This window comes from Triticum urartu, chromosome 2A (genome assembly GCF_056163025.1).
Source record: "Triticum urartu cultivar PI428250 chromosome 2A, HENAU_Tu73, whole genome shotgun sequence".
Taxonomy (NCBI): Eukaryota; Viridiplantae; Streptophyta; class Magnoliopsida; order Poales; family Poaceae; genus Triticum; species Triticum urartu.
In genome coordinates this window covers 455,950,408-455,970,359 of record NC_141874.1, presented here as the reverse complement: position 1 = coordinate 455,970,359, position 19,952 = coordinate 455,950,408, and the positions used below count along the sequence as shown (strand labels likewise).

The 19,952-nt window shown below is 51.0% G+C and overlaps 2 protein-coding genes across 10 annotated transcripts; one reads left to right on the top strand and one right to left on the bottom strand.

Moving 5' to 3' along the window:
• Positions 1-339: 339 nt before the first annotated feature.
• Positions 340-8,806, top strand: LOC125537753 (F-box/kelch-repeat protein At1g67480). 9 transcript variants are annotated; one of them, XM_087544091.1, is made up of 5 exons: positions 340-508; positions 6,463-7,228; positions 7,329-7,950; positions 8,101-8,170; positions 8,260-8,806. In XM_087544091.1, exons 2-4 carry the CDS (start codon positions 6,705-6,707, stop codon positions 8,149-8,151), a joined length of 1,197 nt encoding a protein of 398 aa, XP_087400217.1. In that variant the 5' UTR covers positions 340-508; positions 6,463-6,704; the 3' UTR covers positions 8,152-8,170; positions 8,260-8,806. The 9 variants fall into 9 exon arrangements, 8 of the variants coding, with proteins under 8 accessions (XP_087400217.1, XP_087400212.1, XP_087400215.1 ...); XM_087544086.1 differs by having other exon boundaries at positions 8,098-8,170; XM_087544089.1 differs by having other exon boundaries at positions 6,539-7,228; positions 8,098-8,806.
• LOC147985439 (uncharacterized) lies at positions 8,248-11,436 on the bottom strand. The gene is made up of 3 exons (XM_087541573.1): positions 10,612-11,436; positions 9,219-10,475; positions 8,248-8,952 (listed from the first exon to the last, which is right to left on the bottom strand). Exons 1-3 carry the CDS (start codon positions 11,434-11,436, stop codon positions 8,248-8,250), a joined length of 2,787 nt encoding a protein of 928 aa, XP_087397699.1.
• Positions 11,437-19,952: the final 8,516 nt, after the last annotated feature.

Genomic DNA, 19,952 nt, shown 5'->3' with positions numbered 1-19,952 from the left:
TCATTTTCTTCTTTGTCTATGGATAACACCTACATCAACCAAAAGAAGTTGACTTGTGAAATTTTGCCGTTTCCTTAGCCTCCGTGCAGTGTTTTTCCTTTCAGGAAGAATACTACTTCCTCCATAAGTCATTAGGTACGTTTGTTGGTCCACATACCAAGGGACAACTGATCCATTACCATTATCTTTTAGACTTATCTCGGCTCAAACTTATCTTAGATCTCAACACACATACGTGATAAGCAGTGTTAAATAAGGATCTCTGTGGCAGCGATAGAAGTACTCCCTCTCCGTAAAAAAATATAAGATTGTTTAATAGAAAGATATACTACTAACATTTCGAACGGCTAAGCAGCTGGGCATATATAGGAGCAAAGACCCGCAGGAATATGTTGAACGCTAGCACTTCTCTCACGGATCGCTTCTTCTAGCTCCTCCCGTTCCATGTGGACACTTGTGCCATTTTTATCTCCCTCCGACGCCGCGGCAAAACTTCCCAGCAGCCCGGGTAATAAATCATCTCTTTACTCAACTGTTTTTACTCGTGCCTTGTTATTTTTTGGGGGAGAGAGAGAGAGAGATGGTGCCTTGTTCTTGGGTTTACCTTCGCCGTAGAACTAGAAATGCCAACTCTGTGACCCATTATGATCGGAAACCACCATTTCTCGCCCGCTCTTTCGGCGAATGTATGCAAACTTGTCAGCCTGTTGCGTAGTTGAGCTACCACCCCATTGCTTCATTCAACGCTGTTCGATGAGGAATCGAACCGGTGGCCCTAAATGTCACATGCCATCTCATCAACCTAATTTGCAAAAGAAAATAAAAAGGATAACTTTCCTATGAGCTGCTTGGTTAAACAGCTGTTGGGCTTGGGCACACAGTCGCAGATAGGAGCGGAGCGTATACTGGGGTGGAGGCGCATGGTCGATTCTTGCTTTGGGTTAGTCCTGGCCATGGGCAGCCCGGCCCGAAAAAGCCCGACCCGACCCGGCCCGACGCCGCTCCCGGACCAGGCTCGGGCCTAGATTTTGAGCCCGAAGGCCGGGCCGGGCCCGGGCCCATCGTTTTTGCGTTTTCCTGAAGGTCGGGCCGGCCTGAAGCCCGACGGACTTTTACGTATTCGGGCTAGGCTCGGGCCCAGAAAACAGGCCCGATGGGCAGGCCGGGCTCGGGCCTGAGTTTTTTGCGTCAGGCTTGGCTAGGCCCAGCCCCAAGCCCGGCCCGGCCCAAGGTATGGCCAAGTATACTTTGGGTGCCTGCCTCTATGCGCGACCCAATAATACTACACCTAGGGGCTGCTGCTACGGAAAGGATGCCTACGAGCTGAGTTGGCCAAACAAGAGAACTAACAAGCCGGAATTCACGTAAAGTAAAAAACCTGAGCACCAAACAGTTGATTCCACATCTGCGCGTAGCTGATTCCGTGCGCCGTCTGCCCGTAAGTGTAGCATTATTGGTGCGTGACCTGTCCCACGAATTTCTTTGCGAGGCCGCTCGCAGGGGCCACCGAGCAACGTCATCCATCTCCTACTGCTCAAATTCCCTGGCAGGATCATCTTCAGGCTGAGAGCATCTCCAATCGTTGGCTCTCAGAAGGTCTGAAAAATTGCCGCCTAGGAATGACCCGGCGTTAAAATCGACTTGGAGCCGAACTGGTTCCCAGCCGCCGGCTCCAGGGTTGCCTCAGAAGGTTTTTTTAATTTTTTAAAAAGACATTCGGCTATTATTCGGCAAACGGGCATAAACTTCGGCGACTTAAATAGTTTTTACATAGCGAATTTAAAATTACTAAAAAATCAAAGGCCTAGACTACATGAAGAACGTGCTCAGCTCGGCGAAGTCGCCACATCGCCGCCATTGCCGTTGTCCTCGTCGTCCTTCTTCTCCTTGGTGCGGCCGCCCCTGCTGGACCCTTACTCGGGGTCGCCCTGGTGGACCGGTGGCGGCGCGTCGTCGTCGAGAACGACGACGCCTCCCTCGTCGCGGCCACGACGCCGAGCGGCGAACTGCTCCAGCGCGCGAGACTGGCGCTCTAGCTCCGTCCGCACTCAGTCTTCACGCGTCCATTTCAATGCCGCCTCGACGGAGAGCCTCGGCTCCGTCTTCACGGCAGCGAGGCCTGGCTCCCTCTTCACGGTGGCGAGCCCGGGCTCCATCTTCATGGCGGCGAGCCCCGGCTCCGTCTTCGGCTTGACGAAGCGGGGAGGAGCCGAGGAGAAGGCGCGCCCGCCCTCGTTGATGACGATGCCGGCGCTGCGGGTGCGCCGGCCGAGCGGCGTCTTCGCTGGCTCGGCCTTGGTGCTGAACAACGCCAGCGACCCGGAGGAGGAGGAGCGGGAGGAGGAGGAAGAAGAGGACGCCGCTCCGGGCGGCCAGGGTGGCAGGGTACCTCAAGGGCGGGGCGTTGCCACCCTCGAGGTGCCGGAGAACGGCGTGAAGCGAGCAGCCGGGGGCGCCCCACCACATGCGGCGCCCCTCGCTATCTTGGTGCCCCACACCACCGGCGTCCCGTTGGTGGAGGCTAGCCGCTGCGCCTGTCGGTGCTAGAAGTACGCCGTCCACGCCTCGTGGTTACCGGCGGCGTGCTGCGGGAGAGCCCGCTGCTCCTGCGTCAGTGACGCCCGCACGCGATCGACCTCGTCGGCGAAGTAGTCGGCGCGTGCAGCAACGTCGGGCAGCGGGGAGATAGGGCACCCCCGGCGCTGAGCCTCCACCCGCTCGGCCCTGCGCGCATGTCGGGAGGCGTCGGGATGTTGACTTCGAAGCGCAAGTACGCCTCCCACTCGTGCAGCGAGCGGCGACCGAAGTCGTTGGCCGCTGCTCCATTGCCCGGGAATCACTCGCACATCGTCGTGGCTGGGCTTGGGGAGGAACGGCGGCGGCGGCTGCGGCTGCGCAAGGGGAGAGAGAGGAAGAGCACGACAGGGTGTGCCCAGAGGCGAGGGGGAGGCGTTGCTTTTATAGCGACCGAACGCCATGTGTATGTGTGGCGGGAGGCAGGGCGTCGCCGCACCGCCCGTGAGGAATCAATGGAAGGTTGATCGGCGGCAGCCTTGGCATTGATTCCCCGCGGAAAACCGAGGAGTTGTGAGGACGACGAGGCGTGTCGCTGACTCGGCGGGCCCGCAGTTAGTTCGCATCAAAATCGCTTGCCCCGGCGTCCTCGGGCGCCCCAGCGCGTTGGGTTCGACCTGAGTCTGCTGGCGTCAATTTCGGCTCAAACCGACGAAAAACAAACTCCTGAGACACGATTGGGCTGATTTTTGAGTGTCGACGTGAAAAAAATCACGTGGGATATGTTAGGGACGCCGCTGGAGATGCTCTGGAAGTGGTCTTGGTTTGGGCATGTCTAAGGTCGAGCTCCAGAAATAGCGGTAGGAGAAAACAAATTTAGAACACCCACCTTTCACGATGTAAGAAATTTATATATGCACTTAATTTTCCACGTCACTGCAGCGTATTTGGCCACGTCAATCCACTCCAGGATTATTTCAACGTGTTCATTCAGTACTTTTTTTTGCGGGGGTGTTCATTCAATACTTGAAGGAATACAATACCAGGTTCTCTTTTCAGTACGCAAATTCTTGTTCGTCTGGGAAGACGATGGTTCAAGGGGCAAACACACTAATCTGGTCACCTTTCTAGTGCACAGACTCCAAGTTTAAGTACCAAATTGACATAAACCCCTAATCTGTACCAAATAATCATGCAAATATTTGGAGGTAATATCATCAAGATTCACATAACTTGCGTTTGATGTTTAGTTTGATGATCTAAATATAATTTTGTTTTTGATATTCGTCGTACTGCCATGATTGAAGATGAATAGGTTAAAAAGTTTTTTCGATTTTTTTTAAATATGAATTTATGATCATTTTAACTTGCGTCCATATGGCCTGCTCGCATGTCGCACCAACCTGGCGGAGGCTCACCTGTTAATGGCTAGGAGTGTACAAGGCGTTGTGTGACCCTTTCATGCCGGCTTTTTTAAGAAAAACTCCCTCGCGGTTCATTTAATTACACGCAAAAGGTCTCAAATGTAATGAAAAAAGATAGGACGGATGAAGTTCGAACGCACGACGTTGTTAATAAAACACTCAGACTCATATCCATTGCACCAGCTGTCGGTTGATGGTGAACACGCACAACTAAAGTTTATTTAATTATACGAAACAGCCTGTCAAGACCAGATGTTCGTAACCCGGGCGGCAGGCGCATGGACAATTTTGCAGAAAAAAATGGAGTAACAAAATCGATCTGTAGACATCCAACGTGGAAGCACAGGAGCTAACCACTTCATCAAGTACCTGTTACTGTCAATAAAGACAAACACTGAGTTTTATATTTTGGCCACAACAAATACTCGTATTCATGTTTTTTTTTCTCCAAGACCAAATTTCTTATAAATTATTCTGTTGTTAAACTAATTATATTATATTACACGTTAAAAATATTTGACTTGAAAATTCTATTCAAAATTTTAAACGCCAAAAAAGGAATTTCTGAGATATTATGAAACCCGGATTTTTCCGTTCCCTTCTGGGAAAAGGGGGGATAAAAAAATCTCACTCGTGGAAAAGATTTGTATGTTGTGGGTTAGGCTTATATATTTCAACGCGGTTTTTTCATTTGATTTTTTTGGCGAAAAAAGCTACTCCCTCCATTCCATAATGTAGTGCGTCCACATTTTTCGAGATTTAATTTTGACCATAAGTTTAACCAACGTGGGGCGACTTTCAATGATATATTTTTTGCTCCCGCCGCAGTTGCCCATGTTGGTTAAATTGATGGTCAAACTTAAATCTCGAAAAGCGCGGGCGTACTATATTATGAAATGAAGGGAGTAAGATTTTTTGGGAACCTGGAAAAGAGGAATCTAAAAAAACGAAGGACCAATATAAAATCAACTGTATCTATATATGTGGACGAACATGTAGTTGGTGCAGTTGTTGGCTAATGCGCTTGTTGTGTTTGAATCCCCCCACGCCCCGGTTTTATTCTCATTTCTACCACCACTCGTGCTGATAAGTGGGACCCACATGTATTATTGAGGGGCTTCTGTTTAATTTAAATACAAAATGAGGGGTGCTTCTAAAAAAACACGCTAGTCGCACTAAACTGTTCCCGTCACTGATAGTGGGCCATAGCCACGCGGGTGTACCATAAGCGCGGGATACATCTGAATATGATCTAAGTGACCGTATTTGCACAAGAACTCAAGTTGAGTGACCAAAAATCCATGTTTTGAAAGTTTTAGCACCAAACTAAACATCAAGCGCAAGTTTTGTGACACCCAGTCATATTACCTCAAATATTTGATTGTCTAAGTAATCCCTCCGTCTTGAATTACTTGTCTTAAATCTGTCTAGATATAGATGTCGTATCTAGACACGTTTTAGTTCTAGATACACCATAATTGGTTTTGGAGCTCGAGCTACATAGAGCTCATTTAAAAAAATCAAAATTAATGTTTCAATGCTTCAAAAAATTTGAAAAATATATTATACGGGTGTATTACTACATGCTTGCACATTTTCATGACAAAATACATTGATTCGTGAGCTACACAAAAAAGACAAATCTCTGACATTGAAAACAGTGAACAGTGTGTATGCTGTTCACCGTGTAAGATCCACAATTTTCACTTTTTTGTGTAGCTCATGGATCAATGTATTTTCTCATGAAATGTTACAGAAGGTTAGTACACATTTTCGGAATGTTTCAAATAAAGGGCTGTATGTAGGCCGAGCACCAAAACGCTGCATTCATTAGATACATTCGAAGACAAGTAATTTGGGACGGAGGTAATATGTGATATGTTTTGTTACCCAGTGATATTCAACTTTCAATTCTAAATTTATTGAAAAGACAAACTTTCTGTGTATATAGAATCATCTGTTTCTGTTTGTTTTTGATTTATCGTTTATCTTATTTTTGTATCTTTAAACATTTAATTTTAGTTGATACTTTATATGACATGAGGTGGTATACACAATCAGTTTCCTTTTGTATTATCCTATTTGTGGATGTGGGGTTTGTATATGAACTTGTCATTCCCAATGAAATTGAACAAGTAGTTTGTTCTGTTGGTTGTTGGAAACTTAGAACTCATTTTCTCTGCCAACTTTCCTGATCATGATGGATGACACCAAATTGCATCCTTTTCCGCTGCCTATTTCCACAGGGCTAGCGTATCATGGCACTCCTATTTTCTTAATTCTTCAATGATAGGGATGAGTTAATTGCGGTTTTCCCTTGATCCATTCGATAAACAGGGATAAAGTTAACTTTGTACTCGAACTCATTCTAGTGTAGATAGTTACATGTGGAAGCCACTGGATTAATTGTCATCAAGATCATTTGGTTATTGTTGTGATGTACATGTACTATAATTTTTCCTGCCAACTAAAACATTTTATTATGGACCTGGGTGACATTAATATAGTTTGATATGTTTTGTAGATTATAAGGCAATGCGCAAAGGAAGAAGCTGCTTATACTTCATCAGTAACAAGACCAAGGCTGTCTGTTCTTGTAGGAAAAACCATTCCAAGGACTTCCACTATCTGATGGGATGCAGGAAAGATAGCAAAGACAGATCAATATAAGTTGACGAGCCTCATTCACCATTGGTATCCATCACCATGAAACCATCAAGCACCATCACACATTAAAAATAATCAAGCGTTCCACAGGTGATTTCAATGCTTGCACTTGTTGGAGCAAGGGAACCGCTTGTTCAAGCACAGACGTGCCACCGTGGTACAATGCCGCTCAAGTCTCTGGCCAGGCCAAGGCTTTCTCCGGTTACCATGACCGAAAAAGACAACAATACACACGACGGTCTAATTCCCGGTTTGCCGGAAGACATGGCGAAGATATGCCTCGCTCTCGTCCCTCGGAGACACTTCCCTGCCATGGGTGCAGTGTCCAGGAGGTGGATGTCGTTCATCGGCAGCAGAGAGTTCAATGTTGTCAGGAAGGAGGTTGGGAAGATTGAAGAGTTGGTCTATGTCCTTGCTGCTGAAGCTGGAGAAAATGGGTGTCACTGGGAGGTCTTGGGGGAGCGCAAAAACAGTGCAATTCCCCCTATGCCTGGGCTGGCCAAAGTTGGGTTCGGTGTGGTGGTTCTTTATGGGAAGTTGTATGTCATTGCTGGCTATGCTGCTGTCCATGGGAATGACTCTGTTTCTGACGAGGTTTACCAGTACCATGCTCGGCTCAACAGGTATATTTTGGATCTTCCATAATAATTCAAATGCTCCTAGTAGTAATAAGCAAGAAGTCATTTGAAATCTGAAACTAATCCATCCTGCTCATATGCATAGGTGGGGTGCACTTGCCAAGATGAATGTTGCGCGTCGCGACTTCGCCTGCGCCGAGGTCGACGGCACGATATACGCTGCCGGTGGATTCGGCTCCAGCGGCAACAGTTTGTCCAGCGTGGAAGCATACGATCCCCGGCAAAACAGATGGAGGCTGATCGACGGCCTTCGCAGGCCAAGGTGGGGCTGCTTCGCCAGCGGGTTACACAGCAAGCTCTACATAATGGGCGGCCGATCGAGCTTCACGATCGGCAACTCCCGCTTCGTCGACGTCTACGATCCCGGCCGCAGCCGCTGGGAGGAGATCAAGAGAGGCTGCGTCATGGTCACCTCGCACGCGGTTGTCGGCGAGACCTTGTTCTGCGTCGAGTGGAAGAACCAGCGCTGCCTCTCGGCGTTCGACCCTTCGGACGGTTCTTGGAAGAAGATTCCGGTGCCGCTCACTGGCAGTTCGAGCACCAGATTCTGCCTTGGGGCGCGTGGCGGGAAGCTGCTGCTGCTCTCGCAGGAGGAAGAGGGCGGGTATCAGACGATGACGTACGATCCGGCTGCGGCGCCGGGCTCGGAGTGGGGGACGTCGGAGCTGAAGTCGTCGGGGTTGTGCCTATGCAGTCTGACCATTCAGGTTTGATGATTCGGCGAGGCCTATAGTGTTTTTTTCGATTTTAGAGGCCTATAGCTTCTTTGGCCTAGATTGGCTTGTATATATCCTCGTGTTCTACTGTTTTTTTTTTGAAAGTGCCAGCCTTGGCTGGTGTTTCATTCATTTAAGCAGGGAGCAATGATAAAAGTGACAAATGCGGTGATCCTGGAATCAAGGAGATAAGAAAAGAAAGAAGAAAAAGGTACCGACTACACCATAGCAGAGGCTACTATCTCACGGCGGGTCCCCAAAGGGGCTCTGAAGAAATCTAACTCCACTCTATTGCCACAGGCTAAGGTCTCTTTTGATTTCGTCGAGCATGTCCCGCACCCTTGCCTCCTTCCTCCTAAAAATGCAGTGGTAGCGCTTTTGCCAGATTTTCCACAGCGCAAGCATCACCAAGGATTTTATTCCTTTCGTGAACGCTGGCTGTGCCGTCGAGACCATGGCTGCCACCCTCTCCAGAGAGTTGTTATCGTTGTTTTCACATGCATGAATCAAACCCTGACAGTGCTGCCATGAAGACAGTTCAGCCCAGATACTCTTCATGAAAGTGCATTCCCAGAATAAGTGTGCAGAGCTCTCGAGGTTTCTGAGACAGAGCTGGCAGAAGTAGTCATTGGTCCAGCCTCTACGCTCGAGACGGTCGTTGCACCACAGCCTGTTCGGATGGAGGAGCCATGCAAACAGTTTGAGCTTCGCTAGAGCCCAAGTACCCAAGATCAGGTCATGGAACATGCCGGTTGTCGATCCCAGGAACTGCATGGTGTAAGCTGAGCGAGAACTGTACTGGCATGATCCTTCAAAGTTCCAATGAATCTGATCCTGGTCTTCTTCCTGGAGGGTGAGCTGCTGATGTTGTATTAGTCGATGCAGGTTTAGAACCTCGCTGACCAGGTCGCTGGTGTTGCCATGTGCCAGGTCCGAGATCCAACGATCACCGGCGATGGCTTGAGCCACCGTTCTGCCCTTGCGTCTTGAATGCTTGAAAAGGGTTGGGAAGCAGAACTTCAAGGGCACCACTCCCAGCCATGAGCTATGCCAGAAGCTCACTGTCTTGCCATTGCCAATGATACCGCTGTCGCAACATTGAAAAGGGCTTGGTCTGAGGCATCACACGGGGGCTCCGTTCCCACCCAAGGTCGAGAGGGGTTCTTCCAGCTATGCCAGAGCCATCGCAGCTGGAGTGTGCGACTGAACTTTGACAAGTTCAGCCCGCCGAGTCCGCCATGCTCGATCGGGGAGCAGACCCGTTCCCAGTTACCCTTGCAGCTGCCGCCAGAGAGCTCTTGGTCCTCCCCCCATAGGAAGCATCGTCTGCACTTGTCAATTTCCTTCAGCAACTTCTTGGGGACCTGAAGCGCAGTGAGAGCGAAGGTGGGCAGGGCGGTGAGGACGCATCGGACAAGAACACGCCTGCCCGCAATGGAGAGCATCCGTCCCTTCCACCCCGCGAGCCGGGCGCGGACGCGGTCGAGAATAAATTGCAGGTGAACTAGACGTAACCGACCCGTAGTGAGGGGTAGCCCTAGGTATCTGATCGGGAATTGGGCGATCGGACCGCAGAAATATTGAAGTACGAAACTTAGGTCGATGTTGTTGCAGTGGATCGGCGTAGCCGTGGACTTTGCGAGGTTTATCCACGGGTCCGAGGCGTATTCGAAACTATGGAGGATGCGCACCAGGTGGTCGATTTCCTCCTTGTCGGGGTTTGCGAAGATTATTGCGTCATCGGCGTACAGGCTCACCCTGAGCTTGATCTCTCTACCTGGCACCGGCGTGATCTCAAGCCCCTCCTCTGTGGCTTGTAGTAGACGGTGGATGGGGTCGATCGCTATGATGAAGAGGAGAGGGGACAAAGGGTCGCCCTGTCGCAGTCCTCGGCAGTGAACAATGTACGCGCCGGGCGATCCGTTGAGCAGGAAAGTCGAGGATGAGGTGGCGAGTAGCAACATGATCCAATCCCTCCAGCGAGCACTAAAACCTAGAGTCGTCATCAGCTTGAGGGGGTATTCCCAGGATACATTGTCAAAAGCCCTCAAGATATCTAGCTTGAGGAGAATGGCCAACGTCTTCCTACGGTGCAGAATCTTGACACAATTTTGGACGTACACGAAACTGTCGTGCAAACATATGGTCTTCAGAAAGGCCGTCTGGGCTAGCGAGATGATGGACTGCACTACTGCTGTGAGGCGGATCGAGAGCACCTTGGAAATCAGCTTAGCTATTGAGTGGATCGGGCTGATCAGTCTGTAGTCACTAATGCCGTCGGCTCCGTCTTTCTTGGGGATGAGCGCGACGATCGTGGAGTTCAGGGCCCCAAAATTCTGGCTGGCCAGGTGGTAGAATTGATGGAAAGCTTGCATGATATCTTCCTTTATAATGCTCCAACATGATCTGAAGAACACTCCATAGAAGTCGTCCGACACTGGCGATTTCTCAGCTGGCGAGGCCTTAATCGCAGCCCAGACCTCCTCTTCTGTAAATGGGTTGTCCAGCCCACTTCCCTGCACCGATGGCATTTGGAGTTGGGTCGAGTTGATCGACGTGTGTCGATGTTGGGGAGTGCCCAAAATGCTGCTGAAGTGATCGTGGATGGCTTTCTCCTTTTTTGCGTGCGCCGTCATCACATTTTTCACCGACCTTCAGAGCGTGGATGAAGTTCTTGCGCCTTCTCGAGCTGATATTGGCCATGAAGAACTTGGTGGGGGCGTCACCCGCGCGCAGCCAGGTGAGGCGGGAAGCTTGCCTTTTCCTGCAGCGCTCAATCGCTGCTAGGCCCAGAAGCTTGGTCTTCCGACCTTTCCTTAGCTCTGCCTCGGCAGTCGTGAGTCGCCGTCGCTCCTGGGCCACATCGAGGTGCAAGATTACTTCGCATGCAATGTGGAAATGGAGCTTTGTGTCCCCGATCAAACTTCTGCTCCAAATGCGAAGATCCTTGGTAGTTTGACTCATCTTGATGCGAAGACGGGAGAAAGCGCAGGTCGTGGCCACCGGGCGTGACCAGGCTGCGGTAACCGTTTCGAGAAAGCGCAAGAAGCTCGACCAGAAGGATTCGAATTTGAACCCTTCCCGCCGTCGAGGCCCTGTCGCATCCGCAAGCAGGAGCGGGCAGTGATCTGAGCACGTGGTGGACGCCGCCATGAGGAAGACTCGCGGGAATAGGGTCTCCCAATGCGTGTTGCAGAAGTACTTATCAATGCTAACTAGGATTGGATTTTCCCTCTCGCTACTCCAGGTGAACTTGTGATTGTTGCACTTGATCTGGCGTAGCCCTGCTCCATCAATCGCAACTCTAAAACGACCCATGAGCCTTCTATTTAGGTTGTGGTTGTTTTTGTCTATGGCCTCGTAGATTAGGTTGAAGTCGCTGTTGATGAGCCAGGGCTTGGCGGCTGGTGGCGCATACCTGGCTAGCTCGGCGAGGAAGGAGTCTTTGTTCGTGTCGTCGGCCGGTCCATAGACCATGGTGAGCCAGAAGCGCGTGAGGTTGCAGGCAAGGGTAATCCTCACCGTGATCGCGAACTAACCTATGGCGTGGGTGTCTACTGAAACTACATCCTTGTTCTAAAGAATGGTCACGCCTCGACGCGTGCCGATGGCCGACAGCACGGCACATCCGAGCAAGGTGCCACCGCCGATGTCGCACATGAGATCCGGTATCCAAGCATCTAATTTCGTCTCTTGGAGGCAGAGGATGGCAGCGCGGTGAGCCGCGACCAGCTCACGCACTGCCTCCCTCTTGGTCAGAGAGTTTAAGCCGTGCATGTTCCAACTGATGATCGGGGGGGGGGGGGGATGGAGTGGTCGTCATTCATGGGGACTGTCGGTGTCAAAACCGGCGGATCTCGTGTAGGGGGTCCCGAACTGTGCGTCTAAGGCGGATGGTAACAGGAGGCAGGGGACACGATGTTTTACCCAGGTTCGGGCCCTCTTGATGGAGGTAAAACCCTACGACCTGCTTGATTATTCTTGATAATATGAGTAGTACAAGAGTTGATCTACCACGAGACCGGAGAGGCTAAACCCTAGAAGCTAGCCTATGGTATGATTGTATGTTGTCCTACGGACAAAAACCCTCCGGTTTATATAGACACCGGAGGGGGCTAGGGTTACACAAGGTCGGTTACAAAGGAGGAGATATACATATCCGTATTGCCCAGCTTGCCTTCCACGCGAAGTAGAGTCCCATCCGGACACGGGACGAAGTCTTCAATCTTGTATCTTCATGGTCCAACAATCCGGTCAAAGGATATAGTCCGGCTGTCCGGAGACCCCCCTAATCCAGGACTCCCTCAGTAGCCCCTGAACTAGACTTCAATGACGATGAGTCCGGCGCGCAATGTTGTCTTCGGCATTGCAAGGCAGGTTCCTCCCCCGAATACACCACAGAAGAGTTTGAATACAAGGATAGTGTCCAACCCTGCAAAATAAGTTCCACATACCACCGTAGAGAGAATAATATTTCTACGAATCCAATCTGCTGACACGTTTCGGCAACATGACATCATGCCATGGCCCGGTAATTATTCGAACCGTTTTTCCTTAACCAGCCCCGTACATAATGCGAGGCGGTTTCTTGACACGTCTTGTCAAAGCAGAGATCGTGTTCCCCTTATTACGGGATCCTCATTAATACGGACGTGGGTAACCCAACCGTGCCCAGGACTCCTAGATTTTAGGCAAGTCCCAAACGGCCACGAGGAGGACGCTTGATATTCACCCTCTTTATAAAGGGACAAGGCTTTTACTTCTTCCCTTCCGTGCTCAATCAAACCCTTCCCCCGCCTCGAGTTCTAACACCTAAAGCCCAGGTCAGGTGCTTCGGACCTTCAATCATGTCCGGATCCAGCCTTCAAGGCCAGTGGATGCCTTCCTCCGTCACGGAGGAGGATATCAAGAAGTTGAGGGAGGCCAGATACCTGACCGCCGAAATTTCACATAGGCTGACCGCCAGAGGGCAGGTCATCCCTACTCCCGAACCCAACGAGAGCGTTGTGTTCGTCTCCCACTTCCTCCGAGGACTAGGCCTCGCTCTGGATCCTTTTGTTAGGGGTCTTATATTTTATTACGGGCAAGATTTTCACAACCTAGCCTCGGATTCCCTCCTTCACATCTCGTCATTTATTGTTGTGTGTGAGGCCGTCCTCCACATTACCCCTCACTTCGGCCTGTGGCTCAAGACCTTTGATGTGAAGCCGAAGATGGTCGAGGGGCAGTACACAGCGTGCGGAGGTGCTCTAATAAGCAAAATTGCTAGCGCTCCATGGACGGAGGGCTCCTTTCCAGAGGTGTCCGGATTGTGGCAACGGGAGTAGTTTTATGTCACAGCTCCCCGAAGTGGTAAGTGGGTAGCCGCCGCCACCTTCCGCTCGGGCCCTCCACCACAACTGATGTCATGGATCAGCAGGGGGCTGAGTTGGGGCCCAACCAAGGACGTGCCCATACTGCAGAGCCGCATCTGAAATCTCTTCGAGGGAGATTTCAGTCCGGTTATGGTGATGCAAGTCATGCTGGTTCGTCGAGTCCAGCCTTGCAAACGCCGGCCCCTCCGGATGTGGGAATTCAACCCAGAAGGACTACGCACTATTCAGAATTTCCTCGGCCTGACACACGAGGAGATGTATAAATCGTTCTACGGACCCCAAATAGAGTGTCCGGACACTACCGAGGATGTGGGCCTGAGTAGCAACCGCACCGCGGCCCAAGTAAGCAATCCCATGGCCGAACACACTATCCCTTTTTTATCATGACATTGTTCTGAAGAATCGCTCTTTGACCAGGACTGGATAACAAAGGCGAAGATGATCCGGTGTTCGGCCCCCCTTCCTGAAGGCTTGGACAATCCGGTGCTGGAAAAGATGCTCGAGCCAGCACCTTGCCTGGTGCCCTCAAAGAAAGATGAAGGGGGGAATAAAGAGGGCGAAAGCGGGCCTCCACCGCTACCCATTCCAACCGAGGGAATGAGCGTCTCCATGAGGGAGGACAACCCAGGGGAAGAATCTGACATTCTCTTGCCTCGGGGAAGGAAGAGGACTACCTCTAAAGATCCGAAAACCAAGGCTTCCAAACGGGAGAAGAAATCTCCACCGAAGGGTCCTGCCTCGGAGGGTGCTCTTGCCGCACAATGTCCGGGCAGGGATCAGCCCTCTAACGAGCTGTAAGTAATCAAAAAGTACTTACTAGTGAAGATATCCTACCTTACTTCTGAGGGAAATAACCGAAGCATTTATCTTGCAGTTCGGATATTAGCCCTTCCCAGCAGAGCTCGTCTTCGGTGGATCTTCTTCCGGAGATGATGTAGAGCGAAACGCCTCCCCCGGACTCCCCAGCTCAAGAAGCGGGCGACCTTGAAGTGTCGTCGCAAAGGGTCTCTCTGGATCCGGTGAGGCTAGAAGACAATCCTATGGCCACCCGAAGTCCCCAGTATCCGGCTCTTGAAGAGAGCCACCGAAAGAGTCCGACACCGTCTGGTATGCGGTTGGACGTACTGAGGGATCTGCTAGAGCGAGCGACTATCTCAGAAGGGCACCGTACGTTGATGGGTACGGTGATTGAAAGGATTTCGTCCACCCAAAGCGGGTTGCATGAAGCCTTTATGAGTCTACTGACGGGTTTTGAGGTACGTGAAATGATGTACATTTTTGACAGTACCACACATTTTAAGGTGTGCCCTGTGTAGATAGTAGCCCCTGAGACTCTGGTTGTCGTCGAGAACGTCGACAAACAGAGGATCGTAGTCCTAGCTAATGACCAGACCGCCTTTATGTGCAGGTGGTTGAAGCTCCGGTGGCTAGCCGGACTGATGGGTTTGCCGGACTAAAGCGGCAACTGGATGCGGCAGATGCCGACATTGTGCTTGTCAACAAGCGGCTTGACGAGGCACAGGGTGAGTGATTTTTCTGGTGATCGTCACATAATAAGAGCAGCATGATGCCAGTATCTTTAATATGTTGTGACTACAGATGGAGCTGCCATCATGGAGGCCCTTCGGGCGGAGCTTGCCTGAGCCAAGGAGCAAGCAAGGAGTAGTAATGCGGCCGCTTTAAAGGCGGCCGAAGAGTTAAGAGCCGAAAAGGCCGCGCGTTGCGAGAGCAAAGAGAAAATGGCCAAGATGGCTGTAAAGTTAAAAGACACTGTCGACCGTCGCCAGCTTCTTGAAGAAGAAAATCGGGCGAAGGCGACGGACCTGGAGAAGGCCACGATGGTGACCAAAGACACCCGCTCTGCGATGAAAGCGAAGAAGGAGGAGCTGCGTCAAGCCGGGGATATCGCGGCTGGGAAACCCTTCATGCCGCGGAGGAAGTTTGGAGATCCTCAGTATGCCCCTCTGGACCGGCTGTGGAGTTCGGCGGACGCATATCTGGACTTGGCGGCGAGTGCTGTCGATGCAGCCGAATACTTCCAAGATCAAACAGATCATGAAGTGGACAAGCTATTCTGGTCACAGTTTAATGTTCCAGAGCGTCCGCTTCCATTGACTGATCGGCTTGCTGAATGGGCCGAGCTGAATAGATTGTCCGGACTCGCCATGAGGTGTGTTGTGGATCATCTGTGGCCGGAAAGACCAAAGCCGAACAACTATTTTAGTTTGGTGCAGCAGTTCCTTGGTGTGGTGCCGCGTATTAATGCGATGAAGAGGTCGGCGTGCATAGAAGGCTCGCGGATGGCCCTTTCCCATGTCAAAACATACTGGGCGGAGATGGATGCCACCACTGTCACGGCGCAGGGCTCGGCGATAGGCCGAGTGGCTGCCGAGCACTATTTTGAAGAAGTTCTTGAAGGCACTCGTTCGATAGAGGCCCAGTGCTCGAAGAATATTATGTTTGAATGACATGTATTCCCATTGTAAAAACAATGTTTTATTAAGTTTATCAAAGCTGTATTTATACTGTTGCCCGAAAGTATTATGATGCCTCCTGTGCGGCCGTTTATGTATATATGTATATAACCTGAAAGATTGCGGTCGTCGGCTTCAGCCCCCACGCATATAATGTGGGGGTGTTCGCAGAAGACACATGTTCACACTTGATCCAACGTCTTGGTCCATTAAGGAGGTGATAGCGCAGCGAACTAGGCAACCGGACTATAATGCTTTAACACTTTCACTTAGCCAGAGGAGTTTGACAGTGGGGCTACTATATAGCCCCTAGTGGCTCCGCACTCATCCGAATTCGGGGTGCGTACATGCCTGGCCGGGAAACGGCCCTTCGTTAAGGCGGAGGAATCCCAAAGATTCCGGTAGGTCATCGAGTGGTTGACCAGTCTCATGCTATATCATGACAGTCAGTTTTCGGCTTTCTCTACTGAGGTGCTCGTCCGGATGAACCAGGGCACAATCGCAGTAGTTCTCCTGGTGCCGCCTTAGCCGATAGAGCGGAACGTAAGGCCGCAAAACACAGGAGCCGGGAAAACCCAACATTTGACCAAAGACATGATTCGGAGCTGATGCATATAAGGCCAAACTCGCGAAGCCGAACACTCCCTAAGGTATTCGGTCTTTATGGTGTGAACCGGGCCTAGACAGTGGCCTTTGTAATATGCCCCTGGTGTCCAGGTACGCGCAATATTCTAGCGTGGCCACATGCTAACATGTCAGCATCCTTCTCAATTGTACTGAGAATCCGGGGGATGTGTATCAACAAGAGACAGTAAAGAAGGTTTACGCAGGGTCTTAATCTAAAAAGAACCCTTGGAACGGGTCCCTGCTGCACGTCTGCGCCTATGTCTCTGTTGTGCCGTATCTTGGACGGGTGTAGCACGATGGTCATTTGTAAAAGAGAGGAACTTAGTTGAAAAGTTGCTGTGCAAAAAGGTAGGTTGTACTAAAGAAAATATGTACAGTTCAAGATGAGTAAAGTTGAGCCTAATTGGCACTTGTTTGCGCGCGTTGAGCCCCTTGTATTGTAATAGGGGTATAGCCATCAAACCTGTATCAATTACATATAACTGCGTCGGACTCGTCCAACCGTGTTCGTGGTCTTAATGACCTGTCAGATGCTTTAGTTAGTGAGGCCGTTTAGTGTGGGCTGCCGAGGCAGCCGCACGGTCTTCTGCGCGCAAGGAGCGCTCAATATTTCCATTTACTGTAATGATGCCGCGTGGACCGAGCATCTTAAGCATGAGGGATGCGTAATGCAGTATTGCGTTAAAGCGAGCGAAAGCTTCGCGTCCGAGTAGTGCTTGATAGCCGCTTTGGAACGGAGCGATGTGGAAGGTTAATTTTTCGCTGCGGAAGTTAACGGAGAAGCCGAATATAACCTCTAGTAGCAGGGAGCCCATGCAATGGGCTTCTGGGCCTGGCGTTACTCCTTTAAAGGTAGTATTGCTATGGCTAATTTTTGCTGGGTCTATCCCCATGTTGTGTACTGTGTCCTGATATATTAGATTTAAACTGCTGACGCCGTCCATCAAAACTCGTGTGAAGTGGTATCCGTCAATTATTGGGTCTAACACCAAGGCAGCCCATCCTGCACGCCGAACACTTGCTGAGTAATCCCGATGGTCAAAAGTGATCGGATGGGACGACCAGTGGCAGAATTCCGCGGTGATAGGCCCTGGGGCATGTGTCTCTGGGAGTGCCGCTTTGTTTCTCCCCTTTATTATGTGTAACACGTTGACTGTTTTAACTTCATGTGGGAATTTCTTCTGTTCCCCAGTGCTTTGCTTGCGAGGCTCGTCCTCGTCTTCGCTTGGTGTATCCTGCCCCTTATGTTCGGCGTTGAGCTTGCCGGACTGCTTGAAGACCCAACATTATCTATGGGTATGATTTGCAAGTTTGTCGGGGGTACTATGGATCTGACATATTTGGTCTAGAATCTTGTTTAGGCTGGACAGTTCGTCTCTGTTGCCTTTGGAGGGCGGCTTTTGCTGACCTGGACGAGAGCTTTTGAATCCGGCGTTTACCGCTGTGCTCTTCAGGCTGTCTTCTTTATTCCGGCACTTGTTTTTACTACATCATGATTTCCCATTTCCGTCCCCGACTTCGGATGTACTTGGGTCGCTGGTGCTGCATCGGGCTAACCAGCTGTCCTCGCCCGCGCAAGAGCGGGTCATGAGGCTTGTTAATGTTGCCATTGTTCTCGGCTTTTCTTGGCCGAGGTGTCTGGCGAGCCATTCGTCTCGAACGCTGTGCTTGAAAGCTGCTAAGGCTTCGGCGTCCGGACAGTCTACTATTTGGTTCTTCTTAGTGAGGAACCTGTTCCAAAGCTTTCGGGCTGACTCTCCGGGCTGTTGAGTTATATGACTTAAATCGTCTGCATCCGGTGGTCGGACATAGGTCCCTTGAAAATTTGTCTGAAAGGCGTCTTCGAGCTCTTCCCAGCTTCCAATGGAGATTTTGGGGAGGCTTTTAAGCCAGTGCCGAGCTGGCCCTTTGAGCTTGAGGGGTAAGTACTTGATGGCGTGGAGGTCGTCTCCTCGAGCCATGTGGATATGGAGGATATAGTCCTCAATCCAGACCCCAGGGTCTGTTGTTCCGTCGTACGCCTCTATGTCTACAGGTTTGAATCCCTCTGGAAATTCATGGTCCAGCACCTCATCGGTGAAACATAGGGGGTGTGCGGCACCGTACCCTTGTATTTGGGTGTACCATGGTGTTCGGATGTTTGTTGTGTTGTATTGCATACTGGAGCGCGCTTGCGTGGCCCGTATATGGATCTGGTTGCGTCGTCCTTTTGATGCGAGCCCTCGCGTGGATCGTGTACTGGCTTATGTGCGGCGTCTTTTGCCACTCTATATTGGCCGCGAGGTCGTCTATCCGACCGGATGGCCGTTTTATTTTCTAATTGCGGGGGATCTAAGGCCTCCTCGCCGAATTCAGGTAGCAACTTTCAATTCGAGTAGCTCTTGGTGTGGCGATTACCGCCGTACTTTGCTGCAGTGTTGAGTACTTCACTCCATCTGATTCTGAGTGTGTCTTGCGCAACCTTGAGCCTTTGCTTCTTCTTTTTCGGACTCCTCGCAGTGGCAACAAGCCTTTGATGGGCGTTATGTTGCTCCGGGCGCCTGTCTGGTGTGATGTCGTCCGGACTGTTATCTTCGACGGAGCCGGGTTGTTCGGTTTGATTCTCCGTGTTGCCCTGGTCGGGCGATGGTTCACCCTGCTCTATCGCTGGGTCTATGTGACCGATGTTTCTGCCGAGGCAGGATTTGGAGTGGCGCTTACGCCACCGCTTTGACTGCTTCTTGAGGGAACAACCCTTCGTTGCGTCCTTCCGTTCCTCATCGTCGTTTTCTTTGGGTATGTCCACCATGTATACATCATATGATGAGGTGGGCGTCCAGTGCCCCGTGGGCAGTGGTTCCTGTTCGTCTCCTGCATCGTCGTCCAGACCGTCAATGTCTTCGGAGTCGAGGTCAAGCATGTCGATCAAATCGTCGACAGTGGCTACTAAGTGGGTGGTGGGTGGGCGGCGAATTTCTTTGTCATTCGCACCCTAATCCTGCCGGACATAGTTCTATTGGGGAACGTAGCATAAATTCAAAATTTTCTACGTGTCACCAAGATCTATCTATGGAGTCATCTAGCAACGAGGGAGGAGTGGATCTACATACCCTTGTAGATCGCGCGCGGAAGCGTTCAAGAGAACGGGGTTGATGGAGTCGTACTCATCGTGATCCAAATCACCGATGATCCTAGCGCCGAACAGACGGCACCTCCGCGTTCAACACACGTACGGAGCAGCGACGTCTCCTCCTTCTTGATCCAGCAAGGGGGAAGGAGAGGTTGATGGAGATCCAGCAGCACGACGACGTGGTGGTGGAAGTAGCGGGATTCCAACAGGGCTTCGCCAAACGCTGCGGGAGGAGGGAGATGTGTCATGGGAGGGAGAGGGAGGCGCTAGGGCTTAGGTATGGCTGCCCTCCCTTCCCCCCACTATATATAGGGCCAAGGGAGAGGGGGGGGGGGCGCGCAGCCTTGGCCCTTCCTCCAAGGAAGGGTGCGGCCAGGGAGGAGTCCATCCTTCCCAAGGCACCTAGGA

What these genes read in the sequence shown, in the direction of transcription:
- LOC147985439 (XM_087541573.1), bottom strand. Translation starts at nt 11,436, where the DNA reads ATGGTCTATGGACCGGCCGACGACACGAACAAAGACTCCTTCCTCGCC. An exon ending in ACTTCATCCACGCTCTGAAG is followed by an intron (nt 10,476 to 10,611) that starts GTCGGTGAAAAA and finishes CCATCGGTGCAG; the next exon opens with GGAAGTGGGCTGGACAACCC. An exon ending in GCAAGGGTAACTGGGAACGG is followed by an intron (nt 8,953 to 9,218) that starts GTCTGCTCCCCG and finishes ACCCTTTTCAAG; the next exon opens with CATTCAAGACGCAAGGGCAG.
- LOC125537753 (XM_087544089.1), top strand. Translation starts at nt 6,705, where the DNA reads ATGCTTGCACTTGTTGGAGCAAGGGAACCGCTTGTTCAAGCACAGACG. An exon ending in TACCATGCTCGGCTCAACAG is followed by an intron (nt 7,229 to 7,328) that starts GTATATTTTGGA and finishes TCATATGCATAG; the next exon opens with GTGGGGTGCACTTGCCAAGA. An exon ending in TATGCAGTCTGACCATTCAG is followed by an intron (nt 7,951 to 8,097) that starts GTTTGATGATTC and finishes CATTCATTTAAG; the next exon opens with CAGGGAGCAATGATAAAAGT.